Source organism: Abramis brama (assembly GCF_963993115.1).
Source record: "Abramis brama genome assembly, chromosome: 15".
NCBI classification, from domain to species: domain Eukaryota; kingdom Metazoa; phylum Chordata; class Actinopteri; order Cypriniformes; family Leuciscidae; genus Abramis; species Abramis brama.
In genome coordinates, this window is record NC_139977.1 from 23,093,745 (window position 1) to 23,121,246 (window position 27,502).

The window sequence follows — 27,502 nt, forward strand, 5'->3', positions numbered from 1 at the left end:
CAAAAATATGAATAGGTTTCTGGGAAAATAACAACACTTTGTTTAAAAGTAAAGAGTTTATTTACTTTTAAGTCATGAGAAAGATGACACTAAGAGAACGGGACAATCACACATGAAAAATATATGATATGCACAAAAATACAGTGCAAACAAAAAACATTCAATATTAAAATGCACATAAATGTGAGCTGGCAATAACAACATGTGATATTCAACATATATCAGTTAAAAGACAGAATAAAGAATTATATATACTGTATATAGACTTGTGACTGATACAGGATGAAAAAAATATTTGAGAAATACAGTCCTAAGCAGCAGTGCAAGTGATTCACATCTTTGATGAGTCTGTAATTCCATCCTCTGATATTTGAAGCTGCAAATACTAATTACAAACACAAACATTGACCTCTATAGCCTTAATTTGTTTTCAGCTGCAGACCGACGTTATAAAAAATATTATATTTCATGCATGAAAATGTCTGGCAGATAAACTATTAAGATAGAAGATTTTTAAAATCAAGTGATAAAATATTTATGAGAAATTGATGTATAAATGCTAGATCTCTAATGCATTGTGGTTTTAAAAATCAACCAACATCATGTAAACCTGTAAATATTGATTCAGTAGTTGAAATGGATATGGCTTAAGGCTTTTATACATTAAAAGTCAGCGATAATTAAGGGTTTGAGAAAGCGAGGAAAAACTGGTTTAGGCACAATAAGCATTGCTGTCATCTGATACTATTCAAATATCCCTTTAGACAGTTTGTTTTCCATTTGGCAACCAATCGGGTTAGTTGCACATGCTTGAACACAAGCACATGCACTCATATGACCAGGAGATGTTCCATAAACTATCAACCAAAAAAAAAAAAAAAAACCACACACTGCAATAATCAATGTCTAAAAGATCAGCCAGCTCTGGCCTGTACCACTGTTCTAACCTTGTAACAACCAGAGAAATTGTAAGCAATTTCAATTTCAATTTGCAAAGCATATTCAAAGTCCAAATTTTTGGTAAAAAAACATGAAAAAAAAAAAAAAAAACTTTTTTTTTTTTTTCAGGGGCATAAATGATTTGAAATCAGTTTATTATTTAATGAATATTTAATGAGTTTTATTTTCTTTAGCTGCATCAGATTTCCTTCAGATAGAGGTTTTTACTAGGAACATCTACAGATCATACATAAAAAAAACAGCTGTGAGTGTGTATGTGGCATATGTACAGTGGGGTCCAAAAGATCCAAAGCCCATCTTGAACAACTGACAGTCATATGATTACCAATTTGCTCATTTGATTAGTGACCTCAAAACTTAAATATTTCTTCTTCTTTTCATGTGATACTTTTTCTTAGGTTGCTAAAATGTTCAGGATTTTAAGGGTGCATTAAGTGACTCCTGAGAAATGCTACTGAAAGTGGATCGGACTGAGCGCCACGACTTACAGCCAATCAGCAGTAGGGGGCGTGTCCACTCATGACGGGAGAGGATCAAATCAAATCAAATCAAATCAAGTATATTTGTATAGCGCTTTTCACAATACAGATTGTATCAAAGCAGCTTCACAGTATTAAATTAAAATAAAATAATACAACAAGGTTTGTTTCTAGTGGAATTTATTGATTGATAAAATAAAATTAAATATCCCCAACTGAGCAAGCCAAAGGCAACAGTGGCAAGGAACCGAAAAAACTCCATCAAGTGACCTAATGGTGTCCTAAAACTCCATCAGGTGACCTAATGGAGAAAAAAAAAACTAATGGAGAACCCAGGCTCAGTCGGGGGCCAGTTCTCCTCTGGCATTTATGAACTAGAGGCCGGATTGTAGTTTGAACTGTAAGATTAAAAATATTATATGAATGCCTGGCCGAAAAGATGCGTCTTTAATCTAGTTTTAAACTGGGAGAGCGAGTCCGAGCAACGAACAGTATCAGGAAGACTATTTCAGAGTTTCGGAGCCAAATGTGAAAATGCTCTCCCTCCTTTGGTTGATCTGGATATCCTAGGTATGACCAAAAGCCAGAGGAGAGAAAGAAGAGCCAGAGGCAGATTTGAAGAAAGACTGTAGAAAGAGAGATGGCTGAGAGATATTACAAAAGAGACAAGGTCAGAGGGATATCACTGGAATAAAAAGGAATCATATTTAGGCAAGAGCTTTAGGACCCAAATTATTTTAGAAAAGCTTTCCAGTGCCTGAAAATGGACGCAGAGGTTGCATTGTTTCTGCTCCAAACATGAGTAACATTTGGTATGTTTCACAGAACCAAGATATGCTGTTGTTGTAACAGTTTTGAGTGTCATTGTTTGTCTGGAGCTGGTGTGCTGCTGCCGACTAACAATGAACTCTTGCTTGTATATACTCTTGTGTAATATAATTATGTTCAGTTTTTGCTCTTCCTTTTCATTCGTTCATCATCTTCGCTTTATTTTTCGAGAAGCATTATTTTGCTTTGCATCAGCTAAGATAAAGAAACATCTACTTTTGCATTGCGTGTTCGTGCATTTTGGGGGTGGGGCAATGAAGGGAGGGGTGTGTTTGTTTGTGTTTCTCAGAAATCGCTTACTGCACCTTTTAATAGCAGATTTCAATGTGGTCTCAGACTTCTCGATCCCGCTGTCCATTTTACTCACATGAGTGGATATTATGTAACGCCAGTCTGTTCATTTCTGCATGGATGCATCTGTTTGTGTGCATGTGTGTGTGGCTGGCTTTATGTGGCTCAGTGCTTCATGAAGGACTGCATCATGTCAATGGGCAGAGGGAAAATGATGGTGGAGTTCTTCTCGGCTGCGATGGTGTTGAGGGTCTGAAGGTAGCGCAGCTGCAAAGCTGAGGGAGATTCTGCGATCACCAGAGATGCCTCCTTCAGTGCCCGTGACGCATTCATCTCTCCCTCTGCGGCTATCACCTACAGACAGCAAAAGAGGTGTGAGAGAAAAAATTATTTTTGCAAACCACATATACCGCACCAAAATTCCACCCCTTAAACCAGATTCAAATTGACACCCACTCTTTGCTCTTTATGGCATTGCTCTTTTAACCAGCTCAACTGGTTTTGCTTTATGACCCAGATTGTACATTGGACATCAAGTGATGACCTGATACAGCACCCAAATTATTTAGCAAAAAAATAGGAATCTTAATATCAATACATTATTAATTTGATCACAAAATGTATAGGTCGAACACTATGTAAAATTTAAACAAAAATAGGAAAATTATTTACGATTAATAAAATGATCGTTTTTATATGCACAAATTTAGTAAATGATTCTAAATGCCTCTTAATGGTTTCACAAAACAATTTGTGATCAGAACAAACAATGCTTATGTTGCAATGCAAGCAAACCTGTATTTAATATATACTGGGTCATGTTGATCTTTGTCTTGCATAATTTTTGAGGATAACGTCATGACAAGCAACCAGTCCACACTGGCATCTGGCTAATATTTCGGTCTAAATATATTTCTACTAAGTGACATGAATTTGTGCCAAAATAGGGTGAGTTGAGAACCACTGCTGTACATTACTTCTTATAAAAGTCAAGTCATCTTCATTTATATAGCGCTTTTAACAATGTAGATTGTTCCAAAGTGGCTTTACAGAGATACAAGGATAGTTTAAAGTAACAGAGATTGTTTTGGCTTTCTAGCAGTTCTTGAATAAAGTTATTTTCCAGCTAAAGTTAAAAGTGTGTGCTATATAGACACATATCTGCATGTGTGTGCATGCAGAGAGGAACTGTTTACTAACCAGGACAGTGGTTCACCACTTCTAGCTGTGTGGTTGGTGTAGATAGGGGGACTGATTTGAAGAAACCATACTTGTATCTGAACTAAGCACTAAAGAGTAATTGTGCACCAAAAATAAACTCATTAACTTCCTTTCCCATGTTCTTCTGAGAGCATGTGTACATTTTTAAGCGGAGCAACTTCTATTGCACACAGAAGAGGTTAACCGAGCATACAGCTGGAAATGCCAAAATACAGACTCTCACATAAATCAACAGATAAATTAGTGGAAACAGGAAAGGAGTTGTCATTTCTGGATTTCTATGAGACTATTGCAGTAGTCTTGCCTCAGAACAGTGAACGTTTACAATCAGCTCCCACACAGTACAAAACTAATTTGGTCTACAGTATGTACATGCATGTACATGAAAGAACGATTAATATGTGTTTGCCTGCTAAATCCATCCGTTATCCTAGAGTATCTTTTGTGTGTGTGTAGTGTTATGTCCAGAGCCGTAAAGGATTGTTGTTGTGCCCAGTATTGCCACCTGGCTTTAATAATCAATGGCCTGTTGTGATTGGATGGAGAGTATTTAAACTGCAACCATCATCAGAGCTGTGTTGGTGGTGGCTTGACTGTGTGCAACCCCAGACTTGATGTTGTGTTAAAGCAAGTAGTTGGTGGCTCTGTGTAAATTCAACACAAATGAGGAAAAGTTTCTTTCCTTTGTGAAATATGTGGTTCTTATTCTTTTGTAATGTTCTTATTATTTTGTGAAATGTGGTTATTAGGGCCCGAGCACCGATGGTGAGAGGACCCTATTGTTTTTGCTCCGTTTATTATTCTTCTTCTTCTTCTTCTCCAAAGTGAATCGCTTTTTAGAGGGCCTAAACATGCTCGAAAACTCATGAAACTTTGCACACACTTCAGAAGTGGTGAAAATTTACGTGTGATATGGTTTTCAAAATTGGGTGGGGCAAATTCGGTAAATTATTGCCCCCACATTTTGCCCCGGGTCTACATTTCACGCACAGGTATGAAATTTGGTACATACATGTAATGACCCAATACCTACAAAAAAGTCTCTTGGACCATAGCCCTAAACACAACAGGAAGTGAGCTATTTTGAACTTCCTGTCAGATTTTGGGCTATGCTCCAAGAGACTTTTTTGTAGGTATTGGGTCATTACATGTATGTACCAAATTTCAAATTTCATTTCAGTGGTGAAAATTTACGTGTGATATGGTTTTCAGAATTGGGGGGGGCAAATTCGGTAAATTATTGCCCCCACATTTTGCCCCGGCTCCTGGTTTCACGTACAGGTATGAAATTTGGTACATACATGTAATGACCCAATACCTACAGAAAAGTATCTTGGAGCATAGCCCTAAACACAACAGGAAGTGAGCTATTTTGAACTTCCTCCTAGATTTTGGGCATTTTTAGAGCTATTTTGAACTTCCTGTCAGATTTTGGGCAGTTTTTGTAATTTCCTAATGTTGTACTTTAACGAACTCCTCCTACAGTTTTGATCTGATCCTCTTCAAATTTGGTGAGTGTAATCTTAAGGCCTTTGCGACGTTAAATTGCGAAGATCTTGAGTTTTCGTCGAAGGGTGTGCCCTCGGCGGCCTGACAAATGTTCACCCAATTTCGGCCTTTTGGTGATATATGCATGATCAGATAAGTTCTCTGTCAATGTTGCTTGCAGTTCCGATGTTGCTAGGCAACCACAGACAGCCTGCAGTAACTTAGGCATATGATTTCCGATCTGCCCCAAACTACACATGTTTGATAAGAGTCCTGTCCTGGACACATGACCATGCTCATTATGGTTATAGCAATAGCGCCACCTGCTGGTAGCAGGAAGTGTGGCAAATACAAAACATGCTCGAAAAATCATGAAATTTTGCACACGCTTTAGAAGTGGTGAAAATTTATGTGTGATGTGGTTTTCAAAATTGGGTGGGGCAAAATGGCTTAATAATTGCCCCTACATTTTGCCCCGGCTCTACGTTTCACGTACAGGTATGAAATTTGGTACATACATGTAATGACCCAATACCAACAAAAAAGTCTCTTGGAGCACAGCCCTAAATACAACAGGAAGTCAGCTATTTTGAACTTCCTCTCAGGTTTTGGGCAGTTTTTGCCATTTCCTGATGTTGTACTTTAACAAACTCCTCCTACAGTTTTGATCTGATCCTCTTCAAATTTGGTGAGTGTAATCTTAAGGCCTTTACTAAAGGCGCCGGGTGGCGGTGGCAGGGGTGCGAGGGCCCTTTTCATCGCTGCTTGCAGCTTTAATTTGGGTTATTGTTGTGAATGTCAGTTCTGGGGCTTGAGATGGGGTGGTTTCATGCTGTTGCACACTCATTCACCACCATCCATTTTTCTGTTGCATTCTTCCCCTAGAGCCTAGACCAATCAGGTAATCGTAACAATGCAATGAGGAAAATGGTACATCAGACTTTTAGTGATCTGCTATATATTACATTTTTCATTACTCTTGTAAAAAGTATAATTTTTTACAAGTCTTTCTAAGACTACAAACAGTATTTTCAAAAAGTATTTCTTTAGACAGTTCAACCACATATTTGTAACGGATGACTGGCACTGCATTTGATAATACCAATTTTCCTCCTGAAGTCTACTTATAATGTGAAGCAAGGCATTAAAAACAGTCCTGATTTGGTTTAATATAAACGTTTCCATCCTCTTTCTGACCTGCATATCAAAAGCATGTTACCTTAGCTCTGGCCTCTCTGGATGCTTCAGCTTCGGCAGCCATGGCCCTCTGGAGCTGCTGGGGCAGTTTCACATCCTTAATCTCCACACGTTCCACTTTAATACCCCAGTCATCTGTGGCATCATCTAGCGTGGACTGATGAAAAAACAAAATCATGTCTAAACACTTCTTCTCAGAGATTCCTTAAAGCTTCATGCTTCTCAGGATTTTGAGCGCTGTGCCAAGCTGTGCCTGCCATTAAAATGTTCACCATATTTTTTTAAAAGGATGTCAGATGAAATGAGCGAACATCGGGCCACGTGCAAACTGAAGAAGGCGCTAGCAGTGAAGTCGAGCTAGATATGTCAGCATCTCAGCTGAGCTACAACGACTGCACTGCCTGAAAACATGCAATGTCTAGTTGAGTCAGGTCTAGCTGAAACCAATTCAATGCGAGTTTAAAGGATTAGTTCACCCAAAAATGAAACTTCTGTCATCATTTACTCACACTCATGTCATTCCAAACCCGTAAGACTTTAGTTCATCTTCGGAACATAAACGAAGAATTTTTTTGATGAAATCTGAGAGCTTTCTGTCCCTCCATAGATGGCAATGCAACGACCACTTTGACGCTTCAAAAAGTTCATAAAGAGATCGTAAAACGAATCCATATAAATTGAGAGGTTAAGTCCAAATTTTCTGAAGAGACACGATCACTTTATACGCTGAATAGATTTAATTTAGTCTTTTATTCACATATTAACATTCATCAACTCACATCAGTTATGGTAAGTGGAAGCTCAAGCATGTTCGCTTGCTGTGCAAGAACCAATGAGGTTCATTCTCGTGTTACGCAGCACGTTTGAGCCAGAGCCATAGAGAGAGAGAGTTGCGACATCTCCATTGACTACAATGGAACGCTTTTTTTACAGCAATGGCGGCTCGTGGAGCCTCTCAATAGTTCCCGGAAGTAGCAGCAGCGCGGTAGAACAGACCGTTTGTGATGGACTTTTATAAAAGGTAAGACGTTTAAAGAATACGTTTGTATCAGTACATCTGAATAAAATTTACTTGTATTAAAGCATGCTAGTTGATTATTGATCTCTAAATTAGTAGTTTTAGGGGACGTTATCAGATAAAAGATAGGTCATTGGATAAAGTTAGTAGCGCATAACAAACCACGAACAGCCTATTAATGGTTAAACCCGTTCTATTAATGCAGTTTTATCCTTTGTTGTGTAATAAGAGGGAAAGGCTTCTAAACAGGGGTTAAATATAACATTGGGGAGTGTGATATGTGGAAGTGATAAAATGAGAATATCTGTTTCATTCCTCATTAAATGTACAACAACAACAAAATCCTTATTTTAGATTGCATTTTTGAGTAACAAAAACATATGGGTGGAGTTTTTTAGACATTGTGTTTCTGTTGACTATTAGGCTGTCTATATTATGTTTCAGCTCAGCTGATTTTTGGATTGATGGGAAAGGGAAATGGAAGTTTATTTGTGAGATTAAAAACAATGCTTAAAAGCAGCAAGCCATTTTAAAAAACAAATCACACTAGACTAAATGGGGAATAATACTAAATACCACAACATGTAATATATACTACTACTGTATATAATTTGTCCCGTTTTTGTCTCCTTTATCTCTTTCAACACAAGAAGCTCAAAGGGATTCAGTGGATCATGAAGACTCCCTGCACTGACGCTGTACCCTCACCTTCAGTTTCAGCATATTTTCTCCTCTCTGTGTCAGACACCACAAGAACAACATAGAGGAAATGACAGACAACATGCTTGACGTGCAGTTTATTAGACATTAATAAATCCCATTGTGCTAAATCAATGCAAAAGTATATATAATATATAATAATATATATATATATATATATATAGTTATATATAGTTATATATATATAAACTGATGTAATGTATATTTTTGAGTCATGAACTTTGACTTTTTGAAATTTAAACAAGTTTCAGCTGTAAGCATTTCTAAGTGTTTAAATTCACCTGACATGGAAAGTGTACCAACCTACCCATACTTGAAAGCAGTTTTTACCAGTATTTGAGAGAGATCTACAACCCTTTGCACTCATCATTAAGGCTCCTCTGGACGATGCAGTATACTGTAATTACTATAATAAAATAACCAAATAAATAGATTTTTATAGATTAAAGAAATGTAGGTAATAAATTTATCAAATTATGTTAAAAGTAAATAATGTACATGGACACTAATGAAATAATGTGTGTGTATAATCATGTTTTGTTTGAAAATGTAATATTATACATTAATATATTATACATTAATATAATATATGTATTAATTTATACAGTAATAAGTGCATGGGGTGCATAAGCATTGTAAACATTAAGATTAATGAAATTTCATTTAATAAATTCTACATTTTACTTGTTTGCAATGGATTTAAGACAATTACCTGTTACCTGCAAGTCTCTGTCCTTGTGAAACCATAGTGAACATTATTTACGTGATACCTTTAAATAACATTCTAGTTTAAGAACAAAAAATAGTCAAGTCAAGTCATCTTCATTTATATAGCACTTTTAACAATGTAGATTGTTTCAAAGCAGCTTTACAGAGATACACGTGTAATGTATGGTAACAGAGATTGTTTTGGCTTTATAGCGGTTCTTTAATAAAGTTATTTTCCAGCTAAAGTTATTGTTCATTGATTCGCTTCCGTCGGAACGATCATTTGTTATTAAATTAGGGGCCGCTAAGACGACACCATTCTCTCTACAGACTTTAAACGCGAACCTAAATGAAATACTTCAAATACTTCAAAACAACTGCAACACGGTCTTTAACCAAGGTAACGTTAGCCAGAAATATGTTAACAAACGGCAGGCAACGCTGGTTGACCACTATAAACATTAAATACTAGCAGATTTTTATCTTTTAAAAATAACATTTCTGTAACTACAAACACATACTACATTCACATATCAGTGTATTATATACATATTGTAAATCAATTAATTTACTGACTACAAACTACCAGAAATCAAAGTTCTGCTCTCTAACTCCATCGATTTGAATTGGCGCTGAAGCACTTCCTGGAACTATCTGAGGTCTACGCGAATCACGTGACAACTAAGCATTTCGAACTTCCGTTGTCGCAACTCTCTCTCTCTACGACTCTGGTTTGAGCTTCAGCGAGAACCAATGAGGTTCATTCTCGTGTTACGCAGCACGTTTGAGCTTCAGCGAGATCCAATGAGGTTCATTATTGTGTTACGCAGCACGTTTGAGCTTCAGGAAGAACCAATGAGGTTCATTCTCGTGTTTTACGATCTTTTTATGAACTTTTTGAAGTGTCAAAGTGGTAGTTGTGTAGCTGTCAGTGGAGGGACAGAAATCACTCAGATTTCCTAAAAAATATCTTCATCTGTGTTCCAAAGTTTGACTAAAGTCTTACGGGTTTGGAACAATATGAGGGCGAGTAATTAAAATTTTAATTTTTGTGTGAACTAACCCTTTAAGCTTCGATTTTCATTTTGGGTGATCTATTCCTCTAAAAAATATAACTCTTGTTTTTAAAATATTTGTATGTGTTTAGTGTGATACCTGCATACTATGGGCAATTTCTTCACGGTCAGACAGGATCTCTGCCAGGTTCTTTGTACCCAGCACATTCCTCAGGGTGGTCTGTGCCAACAGACGAGTGGCCGCATCAGCATTGGTGATGTTGGCCACTGCCAGTGTTGCGTTTTGAACACGGTAGTAGACTACACCATCTACACTCACTGTCACAGAGTCCTTTGTCAGAACCTATGAGGAAGCACACAGCCTATTCAAAAGGGTGATATTCTGCAAAACACAAAAAAACAACTACACTAAAATCTATATTAAATACAAATATAAATAAAAATATAGCTGCAAGCAGCAATACGGGGCCAAGCCCTGCAAGGCAGAGCAAGCAACAGCCGCTGTAGCGCAATGCGGAGCCAGAAGAGCAAAACATCAGAAATTTAATGTACATCAAGCACAGTAAGCACATCAATTACAGCAGCACAGCTAGCATTTAAGCACCAACAGCAGTGCAGAGCCGGAAGGAATTTAAATTATTATTTTATACACAATTTCAAAGTCGCCCCACACTGGTCTCGAACCCACGACCACAATGGTTCGGGATTCATGACGCATGGTTGAACCACTTGCGCCACCCAGAGGACATGTTTTACAAAGCTGCAGAGGAGAGGCTTCAGTGTGTGAATGAGCACACAAAATCATGTTAACGAGATTAGCATGCTAAGCTAACTTAATGCTAATATAGCTTATGATGTGGTACATCCAATGCTGGCAAAATAGATATCCTCAGATTCGACATGACGCAAGGAATCGATAGACACCAATTTTATGATTTTGTGACAAACTGTTCACAAGTTACAGCCTCTGAACCAATTATGGGTTGACCTCATTAAGTTTGCGACATCATAACTTTTTTTTTCCAGTATAGCAAAAAAATCGGGGACAGTACTTTTATGCGGCTCAGTCCGAAGATCATTTGAGTACATGTTTGGACAAAATTAGACCAATTTTGAAGGAGGAGTAGCGAAAAAACTGTTTTACATTCACTCCAATATGGCGGCCAGTCACATTGTTGATAAATAACATATGAGATATCGTTGAAATCGGCATAAGCCAAGGAATATATTGACATAAAGAAATCAAATTTCAAGCAATGTTAGCAAAAGTTATAAGCGTTTTTTCAAAAAACAATGATATCTCTGGAACACTAGGTGGCGCTGTGATCAAATTTCTCAGGTACCTTCGGGCCATGCTAATGATGATCCATACCAAATTTGGTGAAGAAATTTCAAATAGTTTAAAAGATATTGCAAATTATGACATCATTCAAAATGGCGGACACGTGGTACATCCCATCATGGCAAAATCGATATCCACGGATTTGTCATGACCCAAGGAATCGATAGACACCAAGTTTATAATTTTCTGACAAACTGTTCATAAGTTATTGGCCAAAATATGCATTTTCCATATCTCATGACCCGTAGGTGGCGCTGTTCCCAACTTTGGCATGGAACCTCAGATCATGCTTCCGATGAAGTGTACCAATTTTCGTTTCGATTGATCAAAGTTTGGCCGAGCTATAGCTTCTGAACCAATTTTGGGTCGACCTCGTTAAGTTTGCGACGTCATAACTTTTGATCAGAGAAGAATAAAAAAAATCGGGGACAGTACTTTTATGCGGCTCAGTCCGAAGATCATTTGAGTACATGTTTGGACAAAATTAGACCAATTTTGAAGGAGGAGTAGCAAAAAAACTGCATACTGTACTTTTCAAAATGGCCACTACTGTAATGGGCGGAGTCTTAATGTAAGATATTGGTTCTAATCAGCATGATGAGATGAATCAGGTGTACTAAGTTTCATTTTTCTAGATCAAAGGGTTCAAAAGTTATAACCATTTCAATGTTGAATTTTTGAACTGCTGGTGGCGCTATAGAGTTGGACCTAGAGACTCAAAAATTGCTACAATTACTTTTCATTACCATCACTACAAGTGTGCCAAATTTCATCATTTTCCTATGTATGGTTCATAGGGCTGCCATAGACTTCAAGAGGAGGAAGAAGAATAATAATAATAATAATAATAAGAAAACTAACAGATACAATAGGTGCCATAGCCCCTTCGGGGCTTGGCCCCTAAATATAGCTGCAAGCAGCAATACGGGGCCAAGCCCTGCAAGGCACAGCAAGCAAAAGCCGCTGTAGCGCAATGAGGAGCCAGAAGAGCAAAACATCAGAAATGTAATGTACATCAAGCACAGCAAGTAGTGTAAGTACATCAATTACAGCAGCACAGCAAGCATTTTAAGCACCAACAGCAGTGCGGAGCCAGAAGAACAAAAAGAGCAGAAATTGAATATACATGTAAATGTACATCAAGCACAGCAGCGCAGCAAGCATTTAAGCACCAACAGCAGTGCAGAGACGCAAGAACAAAAACAGCAGAAATTAAATATAAATGAAGCACAGCGAGCATTTAAGCACCAACAGCAGTGCAGAGCCGGAAGGAATTTAAATGACAACTTTAAAGTCTTCCCACATGGGACTCGAACACACGACCAGAATGGTTCGGGATTCTAGATACATGGTTTGGGATTCTAGATACATTGTTTAGCAGATTGCGCTACTCAGAGGACGTACAAACACAAACTGCAGAGAGCTTCAGTGTAAGAATGAGCACAAAAAAGCAAGTTAACCAGATTAGCATGCTAAGCTAGCTTAATGCTAATGTAGCTTATGATGTGGTACATCCAATCCTGGCAAAATAGATATCCTCGGATTCGACATGACGCAAGGAATCGATAGACACCAATTTTATGATTTTGTGACAAACTGTTCACAAGTTACAGCCTCTGAACCAATTATGGGTCGACCTCATTAAGTTTGCGACATCATAACTTTTTTTTTCCAGTATAGCAAAAAAATCGGGGACAGTACTTTTATGCGGCTCAGTCCGAATATCATTTGAGTACATGTTTGGACAAAATTAGACCAATTTTGAAGGAAGAGTAGCGAAAAAACTGTTTTACATTCGCTCCAATATGGCGGCCAGTCACATTGTTGAAAAATAACATATGAGATATCGTTGAAATCGGCATAAGCCAAGGAATATATTGACATAAAGAAATCAAATTTCAAGCAATGTTGGCAAAAGTTATAAGCGTTTTTTTTAGCTTCTGAACCAATTTTGGGTCGACCTTGTTAAGTTTGCGACATCATAACTTTAGAACAAAGATGAATAAAAAAAATCGGGGACAGTACTTTTATGCGGCTCGGTCCGAAGATCATTTGAGCATATGTTTGGACAAAATCAGACCAATTTTGAAGGAGGAGTAGCAAAAAAACGCAATACTGTACTTTTCAAAATGGCTACTACTGTAATGGGCGGAGTCTTAATGTATGATATTGTTTGTGATCAGCATGATGAGAGCAATCAGGTGTACTATGTCTCTTTTCTGTGGATCAAAGGGTTCAAAAGTTATAACCATTTCAATGTTGAATTTTTGAACTGCTGGTGGCGCTATAGAGTTGGTCCTAGAGACTCAAAAATTGCTACATTTACTATTCATGGCCATCACTACAAGTGTGCCAAATTTCATCATTTTCCTATGTACGGTTCATAGGGCTGCCATAGACTCCCATTTGCGGAAGAAGAATTGTTATTCTGACAATAACAATTGCTAATATAGCTGCAAGCAGCAATACGGGGCCAAGCCCTGCAAGGCAGAGCAAGCAACAGCCGCTGTAGCGCAATGCGGAGCCAGAAGAGCAAAACATCAGAAATTTAATGTACATCAAGCACAGTAAGCACATCAATTACAGCAGCACAGCTAGCATTTAAGCACCAACAGCAGTGCAGAGCCGGAAGGAATTTAAATTATTATTTTATACACAATTTCAAAGTCGCCCCACACTGGTCTCGAACCCACGACCACAATGGTTCGGGATTCATGACGCATGGTTGAACCACTTGCGCCACCCAGAGGACATGTTTTACAAAGCTGCAGAGGAGAGGCTTCAGTGTGTGAATGAGCACACAAAATCATGTTAACGAGATTAGCATGCTAAGCTAACTTAATGCTAATATAGCTTATGATGTGGTACATCCAATGCTGGCAAAATAGATATCCTCAGATTCGACATGACGCAAGGAATCGATAGACACCAATTTTATGATTTTGTGACAAACTGTTCACAAGTTACAGCCTCTGAACCAATTATGGGTTGACCTCATTAAGTTTGCGACATCATAACTTTTTTTTTCCAGTATAGCAAAAAAATCGGGGACAGTACTTTTATGCGGCTCAGTCCGAAGATCATTTGAGTACATGTTTGGACAAAATTAGACCAATTTTGAAGGAGGAGTAGCGAAAAAACTGTTTTACATTCACTCCAATATGGCGGCCAGTCACATTGTTGATAAATAACATATGAGATATCGTTGAAATCGGCATAAGCCAAGGAATATATTGACATAAAGAAATCAAATTTCAAGCAATGTTAGCAAAAGTTATAAGCGTTTTTTCAAAAAACAATGATATCTCTGGAACACTAGGTGGCGCTGTGATCAAATTTCTCAGGTACCTTCGGGCCATGCTAATGATGATCCATACCAAATTTGGTGAAGAAATTTCAAATAGTTTAAAAGATATTGCAAATTATGACATCATTCAAAATGGCGGACACGTGGTACATCCCATCATGGCAAAATCGATATCCACGGATTTGTCATGACCCAAGGAATCGATAGACACCAAGTTTATAATTTTCTGACAAACTGTTCATAAGTTATTGGCCAAAATATGCATTTTCCATATCTCATGACCCGTAGGTGGCGCTGTTCCCAACTTTGGCATGGAACCTCAGATCATGCTTCCGATGAAGTGTACCAATTTTCGTTTCGATTGATCAAAGTTTGGCCGAGCTATAGCTTCTGAACCAATTTTGGGTCGACCTCGTTAAGTTTGCGACGTCATAACTTTTGATCAGAGAAGAATAAAAAAAATCGGGGACAGTACTTTTATGCGGCTCAGTCCGAAGATCATTTGAGTACATGTTTGGACAAAATTAGACCAATTTTGAAGGAGGAGTAGCAAAAAAACTGCATACTGTACTTTTCAAAATGGCCACTACTGTAATGGGCGGAGTCTTAATGTAAGATATTGGTTCTAATCAGCATGATGAGATGAATCAGGTGTACTAAGTTTCATTTTTCTAGATCAAAGGGTTCAAAAGTTATAACCATTTCAATGTTGAATTTTTGAACTGCTGGTGGCGCTATAGAGTTGGACCTAGAGACTCAAAAATTGCTACAATTACTTTTCATTACCATCACTACAAGTGTGCCAAATTTCATCATTTTCCTATGTATGGTTCATAGGGCTGCCATAGACTTCAAGAGGAGGAAGAAGAATAATAATAATAATAATAATAAGAAAACTAACAGATACAATAGGTGCCATAGCCCCTTCGGGGCTTGGCCCCTAATAAGAAAACTAACAGATACAATAGGTGCCATAGCCCCTTCGGGGCTTGGCCCCTAATAATAATAAGAAAACTAACAGATACAATAGGTGCCATAGCCCCTTCGGGGCTTGGCCCCTAATAAGAAAACTAACAGATACAATAGGTGCCATAGCCCCTTCGGGGCTTGGCCCCTAATAAGAAAAACTAACAGATACAATAGGTGCCATAGCCCCTTCGGGGCTTGGCCCCTAATAATAAGAAAACTAACAGATACAATAGGTGCCATAGCCCCTTCGGGGCTTGGCCCCTAATAATAATAAGAAAACTAACAGATACAATAGGTGCCATAGCCCCTTCGGGGCTTGGCCCCTAATAATAAGAAAACTAACAGATACAATAGGTGCCATAGCCCCTTCGGGGCTTGGCCCCTAATAATAATAAGAAAACTAACAGATACAATAGGTGCCATAGCCCCTTCGGGGCTTGGCCCCTAATAATAATAAGAAAACTAACAGATACAATAGGTGCCATAGCCCCTTCGGGGCTTGGCCCCTAATAATAATAAGAAAACTAACAGATACAATAGGTGCCATAGCCCCTTCGGGGCTTGGCCCCTAATAATAATAAGAAAACTAACAGATACAATAGGTGCCATAGCCCCTTCGGGGCTTGGCCCCTAATAAGAAAACTAACAGATACAATAGGTGCCATAGCCCCTTCGGGGCTTGGCCCCTAAATAGCTGCAAGCAGCAATACGGGGCCAAGCCCTGCAAGGCAGAGCAAGCAACAGCCGCTGTAGCGCAATGCGGAGCCAGAAGAGCAAAACATCAGAAATTTAATGTACATCAAGCACAGTAAGCACATCAATTACAGCAGCACAGCTAGCATTTAAGCACCAACAGCAGTGCAGAGCCGGAAGGAATTTAAATTATTATTTTATACACAATTTCAAAGTCGCCCCACATTGGTCTCGAACCCACGACCACAATGGTTCGGGATTCATGACGCATGGTTGAACCACTTGCGCCACCCAGAGGACATGTTTTACAAAGCTGCAGAGGAGAGGCTTCAGTGTGTGAATGAGCACACAAAATCATGTTAACGAGATTAGCATGCTAAGCTAACTTAATGCTAATATAGCTTATGATGTGGTACATCCAATGCTGGCAAAATAGATATCCTCAGATTCGACATGACGCAAGGAATCGATAGACACCAATTTTATGATTTTGTGACAAACTGTTCACAAGTTACAGCCTCTGAACCAATTATGGGTTGACCTCATTAAGTTTGCGACATCATAACTTTTTTTTTCCAGTATAGCAAAAAAATCGGGGACAGTACTTTTATGCGGCTCAGTCCGAAGATCATTTGAGTACATGTTTGGACAAAATTAGACCAATTTTGAAGGAGGAGTAGCGAAAAAACTGTTTTACATTCACTCCAATATGGCGGCCAGTCACATTGTTGATAAATAACATATGAGATATCGTTGAAATCGGCATAAGCCAAGGAATATATTGACATAAAGAAATCAAATTTCAAGCAATGTTAGCAAAAGTTATAAGCGTTTTTTCAAAAAACAATGATATCTCTGGAACACTAGGTGGCGCTGTGATCAAATTTCTCAGGTACCTTCGGGCCATGCTAATGATGATCCATACCAAATTTGGTGAAGAAATTTCAAATAGTTTAAAAGATATTGCAAATTATGACATCATTCAAAATGGCGGACACGTGGTACATCCCATCATGGCAAAATCGATATCCACGGATTTGTCATGACCCAAGGAATCGATAGACACCAAGTTTATAATTTTCTGACAAACTGTTCATAAGTTATTGGCCAAAATATGCATTTTCCATATCTCATGACCCGTAGGTGGCGCTGTTCCCAACTTTGGCATGGAACCTCAGATCATGCTTCCGATGAAGTGTACCAATTTTCGTTTCGATTGATCAAAGTTTGGCCGAGCTATAGCTTCTGAACCAATTTTGGGTCGACCTCGTTAAGTTTGCGACGTCATAACTTTTGATCAGAGAAGAATAAAAAAAATCGGGGACAGTACTTTTATGCGGCTCAGTCCGAAGATCATTTGAGTACATGTTTGGACAAAATTAGACCAATTTTGAAGGAGGAGTAGCAAAAAAACTGCATACTGTACTTTTCAAAATGGCCACTACTGTAATGGGCGGAGTCTTAATGTAAGATATTGGTTCTAATCAGCATGATGAGATGAATCAGGTGTACTAAGTTTCATTTTTCTAGATCAAAGGGTTCAAAAGTTATAACCATTTCAATGTTGAATTTTTGAACTGCTGGTGGCGCTATAGAGTTGGACCTAGAGACTCAAAAATTGCTACAATTACTTTTCATTACCATCACTACAAGTGTGCCAAATTTCATCATTTTCCTATGTATGGTTCATAGGGCTGCCATAGACTTCAAGAGGAGGAAGAAGAATAATAATAATAATAATAATAAGAAAACTAACAGATACAATAGGTGCCATAGCCCCTTCGGGGCTTGGCCCCTAACAATGCAAAGCTATACTACTAGTTAAAAGTTTGGGATAATTAAGATTTTTCTTTTTGATGTTTCTGAAACTTAAGATAATAAGATAATTATTAAGATAATAACTCAAAATAATATTGTGAAATAATATTACAATTTAAAATTTGAATATATTTTAAAATGGAATTTATTCCTGTAATGCAAAGCTGAATTTTTAGCATCATTACTCCAAACTTTAGTGTCACATGATCCTTCAGAAATCATTCTAATCTGCTGATCTGATGCTGATCTGTTGCTCAAGAAACATTTCTTAGTATTATCAATGTTGAAAACAGTTGTGCTGTTTAATGTTTTTCTGGAAACTGTGATATACTACCAAAAGTTTGGGATATTAAGATTAAAAAAAAAAAAAAAAAAAAATGAATACTTTAATTCAGCAAGGGAATATTAAACTGTTCAAAAGTGACAGTAAAGTCAAAATACACAATATTTCTATTTCATATAAATGCAGTTCTTTTGAACTTTCTATTCATCAGCAAATCCTGAAAACAATGTATAACAGTATCAAAAAAAAATATTAAGAAGCAAAATTTCAGCTTTGCCGTCACAGGAATAAATTATATTTAAAAATATATTAAAATAGAAATAATTTCTTTTAAATTGTAAAAATATTTCACAATATCACAGTTTTTACTGTATTTTGATCAAATAAATGCAGCGTTGGTGAGCACAAGAGACTTCTTTTAAAAACATTTTGAAAAATCATAATTATTATTTATAACTTTTGACTGGTAGTGTATATGACGAATGTCTTTAAAAGATTTAAATATTTGTCATTTGAATATGTGATTTCTGCACCAAAAAAATTGCAGAACCAGCTCCCTGTAAACTCCAACCACCTATTTGCACTTTTTGGGATGTCAAACTACAAATGGCTTGCTCATAGTACCTGCACATTAAACTGTGTAGCAAAAGCATTAACATCTTAACAAAAATTACACACTTCTACTTCCAATTTATGCTTTTCATGGGTTAAAACAAAGGCTGAAGTTAAAGATTAGTGTTTGTGTTTGTGCATGCAATCTCACCTCCTGAGGGGGGATATCAAAAGTGATGGTACGCATATCCACATTGATGAAGCTGTCTGTGCACGGCAATATGAAGAAAAGACCTGCGTGAGACAACACACAAATACAGCAAAATATTTGAGGAACATAACAGCAGCAGACACTAATAATATCAGTAACTCCTAGTAACACAGACCTGATCTTCAATAAGTGCACAACTGGCAATCTACCAAATACCACTCTCCCCGCCAACTGGACTCAGCTGACAGCCTTCACGTGTTTAATGAATGATAGCACTAGCATCTGCTTTAATTATTTACAGTAAAGAACAGTAACAACAGTTTATAGGATTAGTTTATTTTCTTAATAATGAAAATAAATAAACATACTACTAAACTACATTTATATATATATATATATATATATATATATATATATATATATATATATATATATATATATAGTGCTTAACAAATTTTTTAGACCACCACCCAATGTAAGGTTTGTGCTACAACTTCCCTAAACTAACAGTATTGATGATTACCAAAATATTTTTTTATGTTTCTGTAATGGTTAATCCAGTATGTGTAAGCTCTTTAGTCACAGTTGGCCAAGTCAAAGTCCAGCCTTGAATCCTATTGAAGAAATCTGGGATTTAGTGGATTCAAAGATAGATAGCACAAAAGTTTCATCAAAAGCAAGACCTTGGGAACAACTAGAAACTATTTGGAAGTCAGTAACAACAGAGACTGTGGAATGCAGCAAGAATGCATTCATCATTCAAATATGCTGTAATGTACGAATTTCCTAAAAAAAAATCTTACGTGTGTGTGTGTGTGTGTGTGTGACTTATAACTTTGAGTAGCTGCCATGTGATTGGCTGATTAGATATTTGCATTAACGTGCAGTTGAGCCTAATAAAGTGGCCGGTGAGTGCACATATATTATAGTAAGTAAAATTATTTAAATAACAAAAAATAAATAAAAAATGAGCAAAAGAAAAATGCTGAGTATAAAATCAAAAGGCTATGAAGAAAACCAGAACAATAAGAACAGTTTGGCAGTATGTGACGAGGAAGACAAGCAGGTCGTGTGGTATGTGTGTTTGTGTTGGTGCTTTCATTTGTCATCCCTGTAGTTTATAATCTAAAATAGATTCTTAGATTTAGATTTTCAAAGAGTCATCAGGATTTGTTAGTCTCTTCAGAGGTTTGTATAACCTACTGTGTAAAATTCCTCTCACATTCCACCCTAAATACAGCCATGGAGGAGGAGCCACTGCAGATTGTTTACAGACCCCAGCCAGCAGCCTCAAAGAGAACCAAGAAATCAAGCTTACTTTTCAGGCCTAAACTATAGTATACATGACATTTAGCCATAAAGAAGGAAGTTATTGCCCCAAAAATAACTACTGAAAAGGTAATGATAAAGAAAGTTGAGTTCACAATGAACAGCCCAGACAGCAACATAGTATCCGCCCAGATACGGCCCACATCTGGGCCGTGTGTAATCCATGTGTACCAGATGTGGGCCGGATCTGGGCCGACACTATGTTGCTGTCTGGGAGCCTTGGGCATAAGAGGGGTAAAGTATGTGGATTAACTCTAATAATAGACACTACCCTCATAAGTTCATTCCTGGAGGGAAAGCCCTGCGGATTCATATTCCAAAACACAGCACGGACAAATATATTCCAGAGACACCAACAACAATCACAGCCATAGTGTCATTAACGCTAACTTAACAAAGAGATTTAAATATCCTAAAGGAAATATCAGTGTTTGCTAAAGCAGTTAAAGAATAGTTTTGCGCAAATTAAATGTTGCATCAGAACTTTTTTTCCTGTTGCCTGAGCACAGGATTTAACATTCTACCGCCTTTTTTACATTTAAGAACCATCACAATTCAATATGCAAATAAGCACATGAAAGAAGACCAATTGAAACCGCAGTATGCAAGTAGTTCAATTATGTCATCATTGTTGTTTACACTTTGAATGGAAACGTTCCAGTAAAAGGGATAGGCTAGTTCACTCAAGAATTTAAATTCTTTTGTGGGGCACCATTGACTTCCATAGTATTTTGGTTCCATACTACGGAAGTCAATGGGGCCCATCCACTGTTTGGTTACAAACATTCTTCAAAATAACTTCCTTTGTGTTCAGCAGATCAAACAAATTTATGGGACATTTTCCAATTTGAATCTGAAATTTCTCCAAAAATAGCTTATCTAAGGGTACGGTCACATTAGCGAAATTTCAGCGAGATTTCACATGCAAAAAAGCCCACTGCGCAATGTGTCGTCGGAGTGACGTAATTTTCATGTCATTTTTGGACGTCCAAATTCGGACGTCTGAAGGGCCACACACACACACACACACACACACACACACACACACACACACACACACACACACACACACACACACACACACACACACACACACACACACACACACACACACACACACACACACACACACACACACACACACCCCCCCCTTGCTTTCCCTGGGTATCGAACCCGTGATCTTAGCGTTATAAGCACCTATGCTCTACTGTTTGAGCTACAACATCACACTTTTGTACGCGTCTCCAGTTATCACCTGATGCTGAGACGATCAAATGGAGTTTTTGGAAAATGATCTTAAATAATCTGTATTCATATGTATTAATCATGTTGATAATAACAATATTGAAATGTGTAAATAAATAAAACTATTACATAGTAATCATGTAAATTTCCTGCACCTGTCATAGACGTCCAAAAAAATTACCCAGTTCAAAGGTCCAATGTTGAACGTCAATATGACGTCCAAGTTGGGCCATGGTTGGACGTCAAAATAGTGGACCTAGTTTGGACATCGAATAGATGTCCAGAATTGGTCATGGACCGACGGACCCAATATAGACATGATCTGCATGTCTATCCAACGTCCAATGTTTAGTGGGAGGTCCAATGTCGCTTCTGAATAGTGTACTGTAGCAATGTGTGAAGCACAGCTCACACAGAATTCACTTTCAAAGCAGATTTCTGTTGGTAAACGTGGTGAATTTGCGTGACCAATTTGAACAAGATTAAAATCTGCGTGGGGAACTTATTCGCCTTCTCATGAAAGTCCAGACCGCATGGATTCCTACTGAAATGACTACATTTTGCCCACAAAATTTCGCAGAGCAAGGGTAAATGTGGGCGCAGCATAAGGCTGAATTTATCGCCAAAAGAAAGTTTGGATTGAGTCCATCTGTTAAATGGTCTGAGCTGAATGAATTTGCTGAATTTTTTAAGCAGAAGAAGAAGGTAAAGAAAAGAAAAAGGAAAAGTAGAGGATGAAGAAGAAAAGAATGGTTGAGGAGGATTATCAATACAGTGCTGTCTTGCAAGTACTTTAGCTTAAGTTACCAAACATTGAGATATATCCAGTCGCCAAGATCAACCTCTATGAAAATCCTATAATCACAGTGGTGACCACAGTGCTGTGTGGAACCTGATCCCGAATTCTTATATGTGACATCATGGCAGCAGGGCCACAAACAAAACAGATGGTTATCAGACATCTGGTCAAGTGATTTTTATGATTTAGAAGGCAAGAGTGCAGTACAGAGCAGGTTATGAGGTCTGACTAACCTGACATTAGATTTTTAGCACCTTTTCATATAGCTTTACTATTTAAGCAAGATCACTATGCAAGATAAGATCATTATGTGCCGCTGAAATAAAAGCTTGATTTAAAACGTGATGCTACCCAGGAAATATAATCTTTTACAGATGTCTCGGAAATGTACGCGTGCTTATTGGGTTAGATGCCTATTTCCTGAATATAATACATTTTTTATTACATTTGCTCATGATTTAACAAGGTAAAATGATTTAATGTGCATTTTTGTGTATATACAGTACAGTATATCGTCCTCAGCTGAATTATCCTGACACTGAAAAAGGAGTTGTTTATTCGGGTCAGCAGAAATGCAAAACAGATCACTTCTGTTTTTCTACAGCACAAGCGTGCTTTTGCCTTGTGACAAGCAGGGATTGTGGTGGACGGCCACAGCACAAATGCAAACAACATTTAACCACACACAACGACACAAGTAGTGTGATCACTGATTAAAGACATGATCATTATCACATGAAACACTTAAACCAGCAGCACTGATTAAATCAGAATGATCAAATGATATTGATTTTTTTCCTTTACCTGGTCCTTTGGCTCCTCCTCGTAAAATGCGTCCAAGGCGAAAGATAATTGCCCTTTCATATTCCTTCACTATCTGTAGGAACAAGAAGTATTTTTATCTCATAAAAAGAAAAACGGCCTCTAACATAATTTAGATGTTGCATGGCAACCTTTATGCTTTCGTCATCTCTCTTTTAAAGATAAAGATGATAAAGGCATGAAAAGGAATTGGACTACTTGGTGGGCCTGCTGTCAAAACCAAATTTATTTACGAAATCAAATATTAGGGATCCCACACCTTTTGAATTTTCCAACTGTTCATGATTTCCAAATAAAAATTGTGAAATCAGTCTATAGAGATTGCACTGATGAAGGGAAATTTCTAGCTAATGAATCATTGTGCTTGTGAATAACTAGAATTTTTTTTAAGGGATGCACAACTTATAGATATTATATTAGCTGATAGTAGATTTTTCTTTAAATTTATTAGAAATATCATTTGATATTTGAAATATCGGATATATATCAGTCAATACAATTTAACAAAACAATTTTAATACAGATACAGAAAAGGCTGTGGTTTCTGGTGGGCCATCCCTGCTTGGGATTGAACGCACTTGACAACAAGCCGTATGAAATCACACTAATTAAAGGACCACCGCTAAGTACCTTAATGCACATCCATATGGAAAGAGGCAGGGTCAGCAACGTGAGCAGAATGGAGAAAAGCACCAGGATCCATCCACACAAGCCAATGTCACTGTCTGTGTTCTCCAAGGCTGAAAGGCAAAAAAAGCACGCCTATGCATAAACTTGCATTATTTTACTATACTATAAAAAGAGATAAAAGGTCACACACAACTGCGCATTACCCTAACATAGCTCAGAAATCTGATGGGTTACATGAGTTCAAACATGCAAAAACAATATTTTAGCTTCAAGCTGAAGTGCATGCATTAGAGTGGTAGTTTACAAATGTATCTATCAAGGGACTTCTGCAGCACATTGCCAACATTAAGAACATCTTCATAGCCATTCTACCCACAATGAGAAAATCAAGAAACACATTGCAAATGAACGCTTCTCTACAGTTAAAAACAAAATTAACAAACAAAACTGCCATTGCTTTGCTTCCAAATTTCACCTACCTGGAGTATCATCAATTGTGTGACACCATCGATCTATAGAGAAATGTAACTGTAAGGCTACTGTATATGTGGCCTAAGCTAAGGCTATTAGTCTACAAGCCCATATGCCCTATAAGGGATAAGACGTGTCTTTTAGCAGATGCAAATACATCCAGGGCAAATTACATTTACTGATGGGACAGTCAGAGCAAAGTAAGATTGAGTGCTAAGGATATGATTATTGATCAGGACAGTGATCACAGTAATTGTAGAATGATTAAATCATCCCTACTTTGTACTGACTTCACAATCTTTGCATTACACTCTAGATCTTTGACCACCAACCACATGATCTGAATAAACTCCTGAACTGAATCTTAAACTCAATGCATTTTGACAGGATGTTCAACACAAATAATCAGAATAATTATAGACATTTAGAAGAAATGCAGATACATTATTGTTTTATTACTACTTTTACTATACCACACCATACTATACTATAATAACACACTATACCATACCATACTATACTGCATAAAACTATCACACCATACCATAGTATGCTACATTTTTCATTATTATACCTTTATTTTGAGAGATACATTCAGGGCCTGACAAAAATAAACAACAAAACATCAGGTCATTGTTGTGATGAATACAGAATTTCTTGGTGGAGTGCTACAGGACTATGACTATGGGGTATAATGAGCACCTGTTGTTACCCAGTTTGGCACAGGAAAAAAAGAGAGGCACACCCATGGTGCACTACCAATAATAACAGACCTTGAAGAAAAAGAAGGGGAAGCATGGACGTACTACCAATGTTTATCTATTTTCTAATGCAGTTTTTAAATATTTGTAAAGGCAACAGAGGCATCTAGTATGGCCTTTTCGTTTTACGTGAACTGAATGTTGCGTATATCCAACGCACACAACGATGCAAACACGTGATTTTAAATATAATAATAATTCAATAGTAGCCTACCTATTTGTCGATCCCTCCTTTCTTTCTCTCTCATTGCAGCTGTTTCCCTGCCATCTTCCATTGTAGGAGATATCTTTGAATTATTCAGGGTTAATATGGAGTAGATCTTCAAAACCCTTCCAGTAGGAGATCGCTTCTCAGTAGTGGTTTTCTCCACGGGACATGTCGGACTCTATGGTCGGACTCTACGTGCGCTTCAGCCCCCCTCTGAATGTAAGGGGTTGGGCTGAGTGGGGGTGGGCGGGCATTACTGTTGTCTGTGACCTAAAAACGGAAGTGGGTAGAATTATAAAGCCAGTTCGGTTCCGATGTCGTAAAAAATGCCATTCATTTTCTCCATGGGGAAATTGATTTTAAATTTTAAACGACAGACATTTAAAAGTTGTTAATCGATGATGTATGATTTTGTTGTAACTATGATTTTTTGTAAATATATGAATCGTGTTTAACAGCGGAATTCCTAGTAAAAAACAAAACAAAACAAAAACTACATAACCCATAAGTCTGCAGTTAAATCTCCACCAATCAGAGAATCGAAACAATGAACTCGCGCCAACAGAAATCTTTATCGTCCTCGCTCCCACTCCATGGCTTGAAGACCTGAGAAATGATGTGATGTGAAGTACTACATGTTTGTGTATATATGCATATTTTTTGCAGTAAACGTAAAATATATTGTTTCTATATACATAACATAATCAACTGATTTATATGTATCCATCATTTGTAAACATCAATCCATCGACCAATCACAGTCATTTGTGATTATTGGGGTAAGGCAGTTTAAAACAGATTTGAGTTGAATGTAAGGATGGATTTCCTTTTGAAAACCAGGCTCAACTCGTTGGAAGTGATGTTTAGGCTATTAAATAATTTTCTCTGATAAGTTAACGGAAAAAACCGTCATGACTTTCTGAGCCCCTTTGCGCCCCCTGGAGGAGGATTAGTGATGGGCATTCCGGCTCTTTTCCGTGAGCCGGCTCGTTTGACTCGGCTCACTGAAAAGAGCCGGCTCTTTTTGACTCACAAACGGCTCTTTAAAAAATATGTTTTAACTCGCTGAAAGTCCACCACACAACTGTGCAACGTGACTATTCACATATTTAATTGTCCATAACAACCCAAAAACTAGCCTGCTTGCCTTGCACATCTAATTAATGGGCAAAGTTATGACTGACTATTTTTCTTACCTTCTTTTTTTAACTTTTTAATGTGGATATTATTGAGCTTGTAGAAGTTTAGCTCTTGCGTTCTTCTGAACATCTTGCGCTGCAATTGCCCGATGTCATTTCTGAGTCATATCAGACCATTATCTGTCTCTCTTTTAAATGCATATTCCACAGTGGTAGTAGGCTACGATTGGCTGTTTTAAAATATAATTAATATCGAAACAAAATAACCCAGGCGGTCTCATCTAAGAGACGTTTAGGCCTCCTCCAATAGTACTGACAGCTGGGCATAGCTTGCAGGTTTGCTTAGTAGCAAACTTTTTTCATTTGTTTGGTTCAACCGCCACCCGCCCGAATTTAATTAAAATATTATTTTTCGTCACGTCATCCGCCTGATCCGCGGTTTATCCGCATCTCTAGTGTGTGTGTGAGTTTGCTCGGCACTCCCTCATGCAGTTTAATTGGTTGACATCGCGTGTATGATTGACAGGAACAGAATGTGAGGCTGATCAGACAGTCGAAACAAATGTGTGTGCGCCTTTAGGCCTATATAATTATGTTTTTGTTGGTTTTTGAATTAGTCAATTATTTTAAATGCAATTAAAATCATTCATTATTTCATTATTAGCCTACATAATGATTTAATTTCTATAGGCTATATTTTTAAAAATAGAGTCGGCTCTTCAGATATGCGAGCCGGCTCCCGTCGTTCACCTACAAGAGCCGGCTCTTAGATCCGGCTCATTCGCGAACGACCCATCACTAAGGAGGATACCATTGGCAAATGGCAACTTTTATAAGTAAGCAATATTTGCCTCCCAGTGGGAAAGAAACTGACTCAACCTGAAACAAAAATTACTATTGCCATCGAGTGTTGTAGAGTGATGTGCATACTACTCTTATTCGTCATTTGTCATTCCCATTCATTCGAGAAGAAAAGAAGCAGTTCGGTAGACGATAA

The 27,502-nt window shown here is 37.7% G+C and overlaps 1 protein-coding gene across 2 annotated transcripts; it reads right to left on the bottom strand.

The window, feature by feature from the left end:
• Window positions 1–38: 38 nt before the first annotated feature.
• On the bottom strand, window positions 39–25,587 carry stom (stomatin). Of its 2 annotated transcripts, XM_084138288.1 has the most exons (8): window positions 25,373–25,587; window positions 24,406–24,438; window positions 23,927–24,036; window positions 23,279–23,351; window positions 19,102–19,184; window positions 10,066–10,269; window positions 6,487–6,621; window positions 39–2,912 (listed from the first exon to the last, which is right to left on the bottom strand). In XM_084138288.1, the coding sequence occupies exons 1-8, from the start codon at window positions 25,431–25,433 to the stop codon at window positions 2,724–2,726; spliced, it is 888 nt and encodes a 295-aa protein (XP_083994414.1). In that variant the 5' UTR covers window positions 25,434–25,587; the 3' UTR covers window positions 39–2,723. The 2 variants fall into 2 exon arrangements, with proteins under 2 accessions (XP_083994414.1, XP_083994415.1); XM_084138289.1 differs by lacking the exon at window positions 24,406–24,438.
• Window positions 25,588–27,502: the final 1,915 nt, after the last annotated feature.

Excerpts from the sequence above, each read along its gene's own strand:
- stom (XM_084138288.1), bottom strand. The coding sequence starts at position 25,433 with ATGGAAGATGGCAGGGAAACAGCTGCAATGAGAGAGAAAGAAAGGAGG. Across the intron at positions 24,439-25,372 it reads AAGGAGGGATCGACAAATAG|ATCGATGGTGTCACACAATT; the intron begins GTAGGCTACTAT and ends ATTTCTCTATAG. Across the intron at positions 6,622-10,065 it reads AAATTGCCCATAGTATGCAG|TCCACGCTAGATGATGCCAC; the intron begins GTATCACACTAA and ends TTTTTTCATCAG.